This window comes from Alosa sapidissima, chromosome 4 (assembly GCF_018492685.1).
Source record: "Alosa sapidissima isolate fAloSap1 chromosome 4, fAloSap1.pri, whole genome shotgun sequence".
In the NCBI taxonomy this organism is placed as follows: domain Eukaryota; kingdom Metazoa; phylum Chordata; class Actinopteri; order Clupeiformes; family Clupeidae; genus Alosa; species Alosa sapidissima.
Genome location: NC_055960.1, coordinates 38013714 through 38027347, shown reverse-complemented (window position 1 = coordinate 38027347; position 13634 = coordinate 38013714). Strand labels below are relative to the sequence as shown.

General features: G+C 49.7%; 1 protein-coding gene across 1 annotated transcript in view; it reads left to right on the top strand.

The window, feature by feature from the left end:
- kdm5ba (lysine (K)-specific demethylase 5Ba) overlaps nucleotides 1-13634 on the top strand; it is a 39893-nt gene that overhangs the window by 16097 nt on the left and 10162 nt on the right. The window contains exons 12-19 of the mRNA XM_042088718.1: nucleotides 68-230; nucleotides 804-923; nucleotides 1163-1357; nucleotides 3199-3380; nucleotides 4282-4406; nucleotides 5338-5488; nucleotides 10261-10375; nucleotides 12447-12826. Of these exons, the coding sequence (XP_041944652.1) occupies nucleotides 68-230; nucleotides 804-923; nucleotides 1163-1357; nucleotides 3199-3380; nucleotides 4282-4406; nucleotides 5338-5488; nucleotides 10261-10375; nucleotides 12447-12826 (1431 nt within the window). The remainder of the gene's footprint in view (nucleotides 1-67; nucleotides 231-803; nucleotides 924-1162; nucleotides 1358-3198; nucleotides 3381-4281; nucleotides 4407-5337; nucleotides 5489-10260; nucleotides 10376-12446; nucleotides 12827-13634) is intronic.

Genomic DNA, 13634 nt, shown 5'->3' with positions numbered 1-13634 from the left:
GGGGGTCTAATCTAATCCCTGTGTGTTTGTGCGTGTGTGTGTGTGTGTGCGTGTGTGTGTGTGTTAGGGGGGAGCCCAAGACGTGGTACGGAGCTCCAGGCTACGCTGCGGAGCAGCTGGAGGGGGTGATGAGGAAGCTGGCCCCCGAACTCTTCGAGTCGCAGCCAGATCTGCTGCACCAGCTGGTCACCATCATGAACCCCAACACACTGATGAGTCACGGAGTGCCGGTACACACACACACACACACACACACACACACACACCCCTCGTGCAGCAGTTGGTTTTCATTAAGTACCCAAACACTCTTTTAAGTGCAGAGGGTGATGTAGCTGGATTAATCCCAGTTGGAGTGCTATTTGGGGGATTTGCACTTGTGTAACCCATTTAGAGGCTGTAAGGGAAGAGCTGTTTAGATGCCTGCACTGTTTCTCACTCACTAACAGCCGAGTGAAACGCACACACGCACATGCACTCACCCTTCATACACCCTAAACAATCCCACTTTTATTTTAATGGTGAACTTTGAAATGTGTGGACTAGTTCTACTTTCACTGTAATAGTTTTTGGCAGAAACTTGACCTGTTATTGACTAGGAGATATCCTCTATCCTTTCACTTTGTAGACTTTGCTCCCTGCTCAGGACTGGCTGTGAGAATTGGCCTCAAGCAAATATTAGAGTTGTGTGTGTGTGTTAAAGAGGGAGGGGCCGGGCATTTGTGTGTGTGTGTGTGTGTGTAAACGGATACAGATTCAACAACTGACACTTTGTATTTAAATTTAAATGTTGCTTTATCTTTCAGATCTATCGGACCAATCAGTGCGCAGGAGAGTTTGTCATCACCTTCCCCAGGGCCTATCACAGCGGCTTCAATCAGGGCTTCAACTTTGCTGAAGCTGTCAACTTCTGCACCGTGGACTGGGTGAGACACACACACACACACACACACACACGCTGACAGTTAAGCAGAGTCCGTTCCATTATAGGCATCACATTAATGGTGAGTGTGATGCTCATATCGTTGGTTGTTTAGTTCTGGTGTTCCCTTCCCTTCAGCCTTGGGAATGAGGAAAAGAACTGTGCCCACCACTTACACACTACAGCCATGCTGCTCTGAAGTTTACATGTGTGTGTGTGTGTGTGTGTGTGTGTGTGTCCCAGATGCCCATGGGCCGTCGCTGTGTGGAGCATTACCGCTCTCTGAGCCGGTACTGTGTGTTCTCGCACGACGAGCTGGTGTGCAACATGGCGGCCAAGGCCCAGCAGCTGGAGCTGGAGCTGGCCTGCGCCGTGCAAAAGGACCTCAGCGCCATGATCAGCGAGGAGAAGGGGCTCCGCGAGAGGGCCTACAAGATGGTACACACACACACACACACACACACACACACAAGGAGAAGGGGCTCCGCGAGAGGGCCTACATGATGGTACACACACACACACACAAGGAGAAGGGGCTCCGCGAGAGGGCCTACATGATGGTACACACACACACACACAAGGAGAAGGGGCTCCGCGAGAGGGCCTACATGATGGTACACACAAACACACACACACACACATACACAAGGAGAAGGGGCTCCGCGAGAGGGCCTACATGATGGTACACACACACACACACGAGGAGAAGGGGCTCCGCGAGAGGGCCTACAAGATGGTGCACGCACGCACGCACACACACACATGCATATACACTCACATATTTTGTCATAACCATATCCAACATCACTAATGATGTTATTCATGATTTCTGGATGTAGTTAAGAGATTATTTGTGCTGCATAAAGCCTTTAACCTTAAGATGCACACTTGTGCATGTGCTGCATAAAGCCTTTAACGTTAAGGGTTTGATGCATAAAGCCTTTAACCTTAAGATGCACACTTGTGCATGTGCTGCATAAAGCCTTTAACCTTAAGATGCACACTTAAGATGCAGAACAATGTTTTTGCACTCCGTGCAGACTATGCGAGGGCTGGCCAGTCCGTGTGTGAGTCTTGCATTTTCAACTGTGTGTGGACCCTACAGGGTTTCCCGCAAGAAATGTGTTAGTCAAGGTGGTAGGTCGTTGGTCCCGGGGGGGGTGTCTTGTTTGTGCGATACACTACAGACTCTGTATATTTAACAATTATTTATTAAACACTACATTATAAATAAATAACCAGCTTCTCAAAATAACAGTTAACAAAGAACAAAGTAACAACACCAAACAAACTATACAACAGTATACAAATATTTCAAAATATTTGTGCAATTGTAACAAAGACTATTACAAACTAGTAATTACAAACTAGTGGGGGGGGGGGGGGGGGGTTCTTGTATTGGTTGCCGTCGGTGGGGGGGTGTGGGTGTTGGCGTCTTGTTTGTGCGATACACTACAGACTCTGTATATTTAACAATTATTTATTAAACACTACATTATAAATAAATAACCAGCTTCTCAAAATAACAGTTAACAAAGAACAAAGTAACAACACCAAACAAACTATACAACAGTATACAAATATTTCAAAATATTTGTGCAATTGTAACAAAGACTATTACAAACTATAGAACAAGTGCAAAAGAAAGTGCAAAACAACAAAATGCAAATGTGATCAGTCACTACTTATGGCAGAGCTGACAACTAGCATCGCTACAAGCCATCCTCCTTGGCTTTAAAAAGATCATTTCAAGGGCCCTTTGGTAATTGCACTGTTTTACTATTGGACCATTAATGCTTATCTTCATGCAGGCTGTCAGACTGTTGACCTGCAGCCTGTTCTATAGTTTTGTGTAATATGGCATATCACATATGTAAAGATGATAAAATCTGATTATTTTTCGATTCATGACATGTTTCTTCTTATTTTTTAATGCGTTCTGCAGAGAAGGGAGATTGACGTTGGTCACGGTTTGGAATGAAAGGGAGAAAACGGGACAAAGTAACACGTGTTTTTTTTTTTTTGTTGTTTTTTGACGACGTAGTTAAGGCGGCAGGCTTGTTTTGCCAAGGCGGCCGCCTTGATTGCAAAGTGCTGCAGGAAACCCTGCTCTACATAGTGTGTGTGTGTGTGTGTGTCCCCTACATAGACTATGGTCCTGTCTCATGTGCGTTTGAAGCCTTTAATGTGTGTGTGTGTTTGTCCTAAATAGACTATGGTCCTGTCTTGTGTGTTTGAAGCCTTTAACACGTGTGTGTGTGTGTGTGTGTGTCTCTCAGGGTGTGTGGCAGTCTAAGCAGGTGGACTATGACGAGCTGCCTGATGAGGAGCGCCAGTGTGCCCAGTGCAGGACCACCTGCTACCTGTCCGCCCTCACCTGCCCCTGTAGCCCCGCCCAGCTCGTATGCCTGCACCACATCACACACCTGTGCTCCTGCACCCCCACAGGATACACACTGAAGTGAGTAACACACACACACACCCTATTCTACCTACACAGCCTTCATCAATGGAAGCTAGGGCTGTCACTTCTGAAATGTTCATTGAATCGATTGTAAAATCGATTTTCTATGTCTAAAGACGTTTCCATTTCCAACGCCAAATATAGGCCAATCCACAAACAACTAACAGGCATTAGGACGAACGTAAAGAGGGCGCTTGTAGACGCACCAGCCAGCCAGCAATATTTCTGATGTATTGGCGTGTAGTTTCGTGCACAACGACAAACAGGAGTGCAACATTCTCGAAAAACAATAAGCAGAGTGGACTGCCATAACATCAGTGAAAAAACATTACTGCAGGCTTCAACGTGGCTGTTTACGATTAAAAATGTCAAACACATTTTGCCTACGTAGAACTCACGACTGCACAGTTTGCATACCGCTTTGTCCTTCTCCATAGTTCACCCAAAACCCGAAGTGCTTCCATATCGAACTTCTCAAGTTATTAGGGCTTAAAAGTCGCCTCTCATGTCGCACAGGTTGATCACGTTGTCCTCCATTTTTTGGCAAAACACCAGCAGCACAGCAGCTGATTGAAACGGCTGTTTCCAGTGCGTAAAATTGGTGGGAATTTTCTTTTTGGCTTTCGCGATGCCTACTGCACTTCGGAATTCTTTATTTTCTTTTGCTGCTTGTTTGTGGGTTTTGTTACATCTATCTTTTTTATTTGTTTAAAATGAAGTGTACATATTTGGTTACAATCGATTCCATATTTTAGTTTTCGAAACTTGTGTTGGTTGGTCCAATCGATTGTGCAATCGATTTTCGAACGTAAAGTGACCGCCCTACTGGAAGAACTGTCACACTTTATTTGACACATTATTTACTTAAAACATGACGTTTGTGTTTGTTTGTTGTTAGTTGTAAGTACAAGCTGTCGGAGCTGAATCCGATGCTGCAGGCGGTGACGCTGCGGGCCTCGTCGTATGACGTGTGGACGGCTCAGGTGAAGGGGATGTTGGAGGCCAGAGGAGACCAGAGGACAGGTGCGTTACTGCGGTAACCGCATCACAGCACTTTACTAGTCCACCTTGCAGCATCATAACACTACATAACACTACACTACATAACATTACATAACATTATATACTTCATTCGTTCAGCCACACACACACATGTATGAAGTTATACACAAACATGCCTAAATACATACATGCATAAATACATACACAGACATGCAGGATTAGAGCATTGCACCATCTGGGGCGATTAGCAAAGTTTAAAAAAAGAACTGTGAGTGTTATACTTTAATCATAAAGTTTTTATTGACACTCAGGAGGATTTAGCACCCAGTTGAGATGACACTAAGGTCTTGAGGTGTTGACATTGCACCATGTAAGAGATGATGGTCATTTTGATCCCACAGATGAATAGAGACCCAGTCAGACCAATAGTATGAAAAATCAGGAACAGAGTTTTATTTACAATGATGCGCATCAAGGGAGAGCCAGCATGACTTTACCTGAAGATCCATCAGCTGCTCTAGCTAGACAAGGAAATAGAGATGGCGTTGTTCATCCCATCTCACATGGACTACACTAAATCAGACTCCTGGCAATCCGGAGCAGATAGCTACTGACGCAGCCATGCAGAACAGTGAAACACTGCAAAGTCATAATATTCCCTCTTATCTAAATACAGTCACACACAGATATACACAGGGACAGTACAGATATCATACAGGCATTACATAGAATCATACTTTTAGTGTCAAAGTGACCCACTAATGAGAAGTGCAGAACATATATTGGAATATTGGACTTAATGTTCTATTCAGCTTTCTCTCAGAGATAAGACAGGATTTATAATCCTAAAGAGTGTGTGTGTGTGTGAGGGAAGAGATGAGAGTTTTGTATCTGAAATCAGTGGTTGGGTTCTGTAGTGGTATGTGATTTTGAACTGTGTGTGTGTTGTCAGACCTGGATGAGTTCCGCAGCAGGATGGCGGAGTCGGAGCGGAAGTCGTTTCCGGACAGCGAGCTGCTGCAGCGCCTCCGTGTGGCCATTCAGGAGGCCGAGAAGAGCGCCGGCGCTGCCCAGCAGCTGCTCAACGGCAAGAGGCAGACCAGGTACACACACACACACACGCTGCCCAGCAGCTGCTCAACGGCAAGAGGCAGACCAGGTACACACACACACACACACACACAACACGCTGCCCAGCAGCTGCTCAACGGCAAGAGGCAGACCAGGTACACACACACACACACACACACACACAACACGCTGCCCAGCAGCTGCTCAACGGCAAGAGGCAGACCAGGTACACACACACACACACACAACACGCTGCCCAGCAGCTGCTCAACGGCAAGAGGCAGACCAGGTACACACACACACACACACACAACACGCTGCCCAGCAGCTGCTCAACGGCAAGAGGCAGACCAGGTACACACACACAACACGCTGCCCAGCAGCTGCTCAACGGCAAGAGGCAGACCAGGTACACACACACAACACGCTGCCCAGCAGCTGCTCAACGGCAAGAGGCAGACCAGGTACACACACACAACACGCTGCCCAGCAGCTGCTCAACGGCAAGAGGCAGACCAGGTACACACACACACACACAACACGCTGCCCAGCAGCTGCTCAACGGCAAGAGGCAGACCAGGTACACACACACACACACACACACACACAACACGCTGCCCAGCAGCTGCTCAACGGCAAGAGGCAGACCAGGTACACACACACACACACACACACACAACACGCTGCCCAGCAGCTGCTCAACGGCAAGAGGCAGACCAGGTACACACACACACACACACACAACACGCTGCCCAGCAGCTGCTCAACGGCAAGAGGCAGACCAGGTACACACACACACACACACACACACAACACGCTGCCCAGCAGCTGCTCAACGGCAAGAGGCAGACCAGGTACACACACACACACACACACACAACACAACACGCTGCCCAGCAGCTGCTCAACGGCAAGAGGCAGACCAGGTACACACACACACACACACATACACGCTGCCCAGCAGCTGCTCAACGGCAAGAGGCAGACCAGGTACACACACACACACACACACACAACACGCTGCCCAGCAGCTGCTCAACGGCAAGAGGCAGACCAGGTACACACACACACACACACAACACGCTGCCCAGCAGCTGCTCAACGGCAAGAGGCAGACCAGGTACACACACACACACACACACACACAACACGCTGCCCAGCAGCTGCTCAACGGCAAGAGGCAGACCAGGTACACACACACACACACACACAACACGCTGCCCAGCAGCTGCTCAACGGCAAGAGGCAGACCAGGTACACACACACACACACACACACAACACGCTGCCCAGCAGCTGCTCAACGGCAAGAGGCAGACCAGGTACACACACACACACACACACACAACACGCTGCCCAGCAGCTGCTCAACGGCAAGAGGCAGACCAGGTACACACACACACACACACACACAAAACATGCTGCCCAGCAGCTGCTCAACGGCAAGAGGCAGACCAGGTACACACACACACAAAACATGCTGCCCAGCAGCTGCTCAACGGCAAGAGGCAGACCAGGTACACACACACAACACGCTGCCCAGCAGCTGCTCAACGGCAAGAGGCAGACCAGGTACACACACACACACACACAAAACACGCTGCCCAGCAGCTGCTCAACGGCAAGAGGCAGACCAGGTACACACACACACACACACAACACGCTGCCCAGCAGCTGCTCAACGGCAAGAGGCAGACCAGGTACACACACACACACACACACAACACGCTGCCCAGCAGCTGCTCAACGGCAAGAGGCAGACCAGGTACACACACACAACACGCTGCCCAGCAGCTGCTCAACGGCAAGAGGCAGACCAGGTACACACACACAACACGCTGCCCAGCAGCTGCTCAACGGCAAGAGGCAGACCAGGTACACACACACACACACAACACGCTGCCCAGCAGCTGCTCAACGGCAAGAGGCAGACCAGGTACACACACACACACACACACACACAACACGCTGCCCAGCAGCTGCTCAACGGCAAGAGGCAGACCAGGTACACACACACACACACAACACAACACGCTGCCCAGCAGCTGCTCAACGGCAAGAGGCAGACCAGGTACACACACACACACACATACACGCTGCCCAGCAGCTGCTCAACGGCAAGAGGCAGACCAGGTACACACACACACACACACACACAACACGCTGCCCAGCAGCTGCTCAACGGCAAGAGGCAGACCAGGTACACACACACACACACACACAACACGCTGCCCAGCAGCTGCTCAACGGCAAGAGGCAGACCAGGTACACACACACACACACACACACACACAACACGCTGCCCAGCAGCTGCTCAACGGCAAGAGGCAGACCAGGTACACACACACACACACACACACACACAACACGCTGCCCAGCAGCTGCTCAACGGCAAGAGGCAGACCAGGTACACACACACACACACACACAACACGCTGCCCAGCAGCTGCTCAACGGCAAGAGGCAGACCAGGTACACACACACACACACACACACACAACACGCTGCCCAGCAGCTGCTCAACGGCAAGAGGCAGACCAGGTACACACACACACACACACACACAACACAACACGCTGCCCAGCAGCTGCTCAACGGCAAGAGGCAGACCAGGTACACACACACACACACACATACACGCTGCCCAGCAGCTGCTCAACGGCAAGAGGCAGACCAGGTACACACACACACACACACACACAACACGCTGCCCAGCAGCTGCTCAACGGCAAGAGGCAGACCAGGTACACACACACACACACACAACACGCTGCCCAGCAGCTGCTCAACGGCAAGAGGCAGACCAGGTACACACACACACACACACACACACAACACGCTGCCCAGCAGCTGCTCAACGGCAAGAGGCAGACCAGGTACACACACACACACACACACAACACGCTGCCCAGCAGCTGCTCAACGGCAAGAGGCAGACCAGGTACACACACACACACACACACACAACACGCTGCCCAGCAGCTGCTCAACGGCAAGAGGCAGACCAGGTACACACACACACACACACACACAACACGCTGCCCAGCAGCTGCTCAACGGCAAGAGGCAGACCAGGTACACACACACACACACACACACAAAACATGCTGCCCAGCAGCTGCTCAACGGCAAGAGGCAGACCAGGTACACACACACACAAAACATGCTGCCCAGCAGCTGCTCAACGGCAAGAGGCAGACCAGGTACACACACACAACACGCTGCCCAGCAGCTGCTCAACGGCAAGAGGCAGACCAGGTACACACACACACACACACAAAACACGCTGCCCAGCAGCTGCTCAACGGCAAGAGGCAGACCAGGTACACACACACACACACACAACACGCTGCCCAGCAGCTGCTCAACGGCAAGAGGCAGACCAGGTACACACACACACACACACACAACACGCTGCCCAGCAGCTGCTCAACGGCAAGAGGCAGACCAGGTACACACACACAACACGCTGCCCAGCAGCTGCTCAACGGCAAGAGGCAGACCAGGTACACACACACAACACGCTGCCCAGCAGCTGCTCAACGGCAAGAGGCAGACCAGGTACACACACACACACACAACACGCTGCCCAGCAGCTGCTCAACGGCAAGAGGCAGACCAGGTACACACACACACACACACACACACAACACGCTGCCCAGCAGCTGCTCAACGGCAAGAGGCAGACCAGGTACACACACACACACACAACACAACACGCTGCCCAGCAGCTGCTCAACGGCAAGAGGCAGACCAGGTACACACACACACACACATACACGCTGCCCAGCAGCTGCTCAACGGCAAGAGGCAGACCAGGTACACACACACACACACACACACACAACACGCTGCCCAGCAGCTGCTCAACGGCAAGAGGCAGACCAGGTACACACACACACACACACACAACACGCTGCCCAGCAGCTGCTCAACGGCAAGAGGCAGACCAGGTACACACACACACACACACACACAACACGCTGCCCAGCAGCTGCTCAACGGCAAGAGGCAGACCAGGTACACACACACACACACACACAACACGCTGCCCAGCAGCTGCTCAACGGCAAGAGGCAGACCAGGTACACACACACACACACACACACAAAACATGCTGCCCAGCAGCTGCTCAACGGCAAGAGGCAGACCAGGTACACACACACACAAAACATGCTGCCCAGCAGCTGCTCAACGGCAAGAGGCAGACCAGGTACACACACACAACACGCTGCCCAGCAGCTGCTCAACGGCAAGAGGCAGACCAGGTACACACACACACACACACAAAACACGCTGCCCAGCAGCTGCTCAACGGCAAGAGGCAGACCAGGTACACACACACAACACGCTGCCCAGCAGCTGCTCAACGGCAAGAGGCAGACCAGGTACACACACACACGCGCACACGCACACAGACACACACGCACGCACGCACGCACACACACCAGCCGTGGCCTACTGGTTAGCGCTTCGGACTTGTAACCGGAGGGTTGCCGGTTCGAACCTTGACCAGTAGGCCACGGCTGAAGTGCCATTGAGCAAGGCACCTAACCCCTCACTGCTCCCCGAGCGCCACTGTGGTTGCAGGCAGCTCACTGCGCCGGGATTAGTGTGTGCTTCACCTCACTGTGTTTACTGTGTGCTGAGTGTGTTTCACTAATTCACGGATTGGGATAAATGCAGAGACCAAATTTCCGTCATGGGATCAAAAGAGTATATTTACTTTATTACTTACACACACACACACACACACACACTCTTCACTCCCTCACTCCCTCACTGCTGGTTGTGTGTATGTGCAGGTATCGCTCAGGAGGAGGGAAATGCCAGAACCAGGTGACTGTGGAGGAGCTGAGAGCGTTCGTCACACAACTCTACAACCTGCCCTGTCATATCAGACAGACTCCACTCTTAAAGGTACACACACACACACCTCAGACACTACACACAACTCTACAACCTGCCCTGTCATATCAGACAGACTCCACTCTTAAAGGTACACACACACACACCTCAGACACTACACACAACTCTACAACCTGCCCTGTCATATTAGACAGACTCCACTGTTAAAGGTGTACACACACACACACACACCTCAGACACTACACACAACTCTACAACCTGCCCTGTCATATCAGACAGACTCCACTCTTAAAGGTACACACACACACACACACACCTCAGACACTACACACAACTCTACAACCTGCCCGTCATATCAGACAGGTTACACTGTTAAAGGTACACACACACCTCAGACACTACACACAACTCTACAACCTGCCCGTCATATCAGACAGGTTACACCAGTGGTTCTCAAACTTTTTCTTTCATGACCCACTTTGATCAAGGGGGCATTTTCGGGACCCACCTGTCCCTCATCGCTCTAAGAAAGTGGTAGGTCAAGCTTAAAATTGTCAAATTTATTGAAATAACGAAGTTCTAAATATACATCAGTAACAAATAACATCAGTTCAAAAATAGAGAAAATAAAAATCTAAATCAATGACAAATAACATCAGTTAAAAAATTGAAAAATAAAAGTGCAATAGTGTAAATCTTTGCCTCAAAAATAGTCTGAGTTCAAAACATTAAAAAAAAGGGCCAACTACAGGCTACCACTGTTTTATAACTTTGTTTCAATCTATCACAAATACGTTTAGCAATGTAAATGACCAAGTGTATGCCTCATCACTGACTTAGTGGCTGCAATGGGCCTGTTTGGCACTGCACATCTTTTCAAAACGTGGTTGCAGGCCTGATAATGCCACTCAAGTTGTGTTCAATGTTGAGCTTAGACCTGTACTTTGTTTTCAGTGTTGCATCAGCTGCAAACCCCATCTCTCAGAGATAAGATGTAGCAAAGGGAAACCCCTTCTCTCAGAGATAAGATGTAGCAAAGGGAAGAAGAATGTGCACAGCCCTCTTCCCACTTCCTGCTTACTCCCTCTCCACTCCTAGCCAGAATAACTCCGTGTCTGAGCTGTACTCTCTCTCCACTCCTAGCCAGAATAACTCTGTGTCTGAGCTGTACACCTCAGCCTTAGTGTTGAGTCAGAGGTCAGCTCAATAAATTGGTCCTCTTCAGCAGAGTTAAAATCAGCTGGTGCTGCAGATACAATATTATGTATTTATTTATATTATAAGTTAAACACACACATTTCTGTTTTCCAGCCACATATTAGCAATAGGCCAATATTCTACAGCATTGTTCAATATTCAATAAAATACCAACCTGCTGGCTTACTTGCGTGAGTTGGGTGTGTAGTCTCTAGGTGTCGGCGTAATTTGTTGGGTTTCATGCTATTCGCTGCTAGCGGTTTTAGGCAAAGAACACACATTGGTCTTTCCTCTGCCCCTACAGTCACCACTGTGAAGCCCAGCGCAAGGTATTCCTCATCATATTTTCGTTTACATTTATTTTTGTTGGCTCAGCAGTCTTTTTAACCACTGGTACTGAATCAGCAACCTTTGTATTTCCTCTTGTCACAAATTTATCCATCTTAACTCCGACCCAACTACACTTACTTTCTTTGAGAAAGTTTGTGTCATTCCGCTGCAATTACAATTCCGACGTCAATCATTATTTTCGGACTATGGTTCCAGGCATAGGGCATTTTAATCTAATTACTAATAGGCTACGAGTCTAGATGACATTGTTTGAGTGTGGTTGTTTTGTGAGATGGAGGTGTATGATCGTTATTATCAATAAAGGAAGGCCTAGGCTACAGATAAAAAAATTAATGAAAAAAACTCCTGTTTTTCACGTCAGTTCGCGCCCCACCTGGCATGTCTCCGCGACAGTTTGAGAAACGCTGGGTTACACTGTTAAAGGTACACACACACACACACACACACACTCCGGACATGACCTGCGTGTGCCATGTCACATCAGACAAGCTCCTAAAGACCCTACTACTAGTGAAAATGGTGTGTGTTGGGAGATAATCCAAATCTCTCTGTGTGTGTGTGTGTGTGTGTCTAGGACATGCTGTCTCGCGTGGAGGACTTCCAGCGGCGCTGTGCGGGCGTCCTGGCGGCGGAGCTGGAGAGTGTGTGTGTGGCGTCCATGCAAGCTCTGCTGGACGAGGGCGCGGGCTTCGACGTGGAGCTGCAGGAGCTGTGTGTGTTGCGTGAGCGCGTGGAGCAGGCGCGCTGGGTGGCGGCGGTGCGGGAGGCCTGCGCACACACACACCCGCTCACGCACGCACACACACTCACGCTGGACAGCATGCGCAGGCTCATCGACCAGGGCGTGGGGCTGGCCGCACACGCGTGTGTGGAGCGGAACATGGCGCGTCTGCAGGAGCTGCTCACCGTGTGTGAACACCAGGAAGAGAGAGCCCAGCTACTGCTCACGGCCAGGTGAGATATACATACACACACACACACACACACACACACACACACACACACACACACACACACACACACTGTGTATGTATATTGTATATGGGATTGTTAATATATGGGTGGGACAGGCTGAACTCGTGTGTGTGTGTACAGGTCAGGTTGCGCACGCGCACACACACACACACATGCTCTATGAAGCACATTTCCTGTGTGTTAACCTCATAACTAAAGAAATCTTAAAAAAAATTGCAACAAGGGAATTAAAGAGAAGTCATTTTAATGCGGTGGCTTTAAAAAGTTGTTAAAGTGGTATATCACCTTGTTACTTCTTTAAAAAGTATTATTAAATCATATAAAAGTAACATAATGCATAAGTGTTGGGCTGACTTAATTATGCCCAGAGGGGTTAGCTGCACTCTACTGCTCCTGTGTGTGTGTGTGTGTGTGTGTGTGTGTGGGGAGGGGAAAGTGCAGAGTTGGCGTTTGGACTGAAAGCAGCTTCCGGCCAGATTAGCTGGATCAGCCCTCCATGGGATTGTTCACTGGGCCGGCACCATCCCCTCTGTCTGCCACACACACACACACACACACACACACACACAATCTCTCTCACACACACACTCACTCTTCTAGTCACTGGTCGACCACCCAGTGAAATGAACAAGGCCCTAATCTTCTAGAGATCCTCTAGGAGAGTAAATATCCTGTTGGCACAAGCAAACACACACACACACACACACACACACACTTCACAGATCTTCTATCGCAGAATGATCAGATAGTCAACTAATGTTGCCTAAAAAGGCACTATGTCTATCCA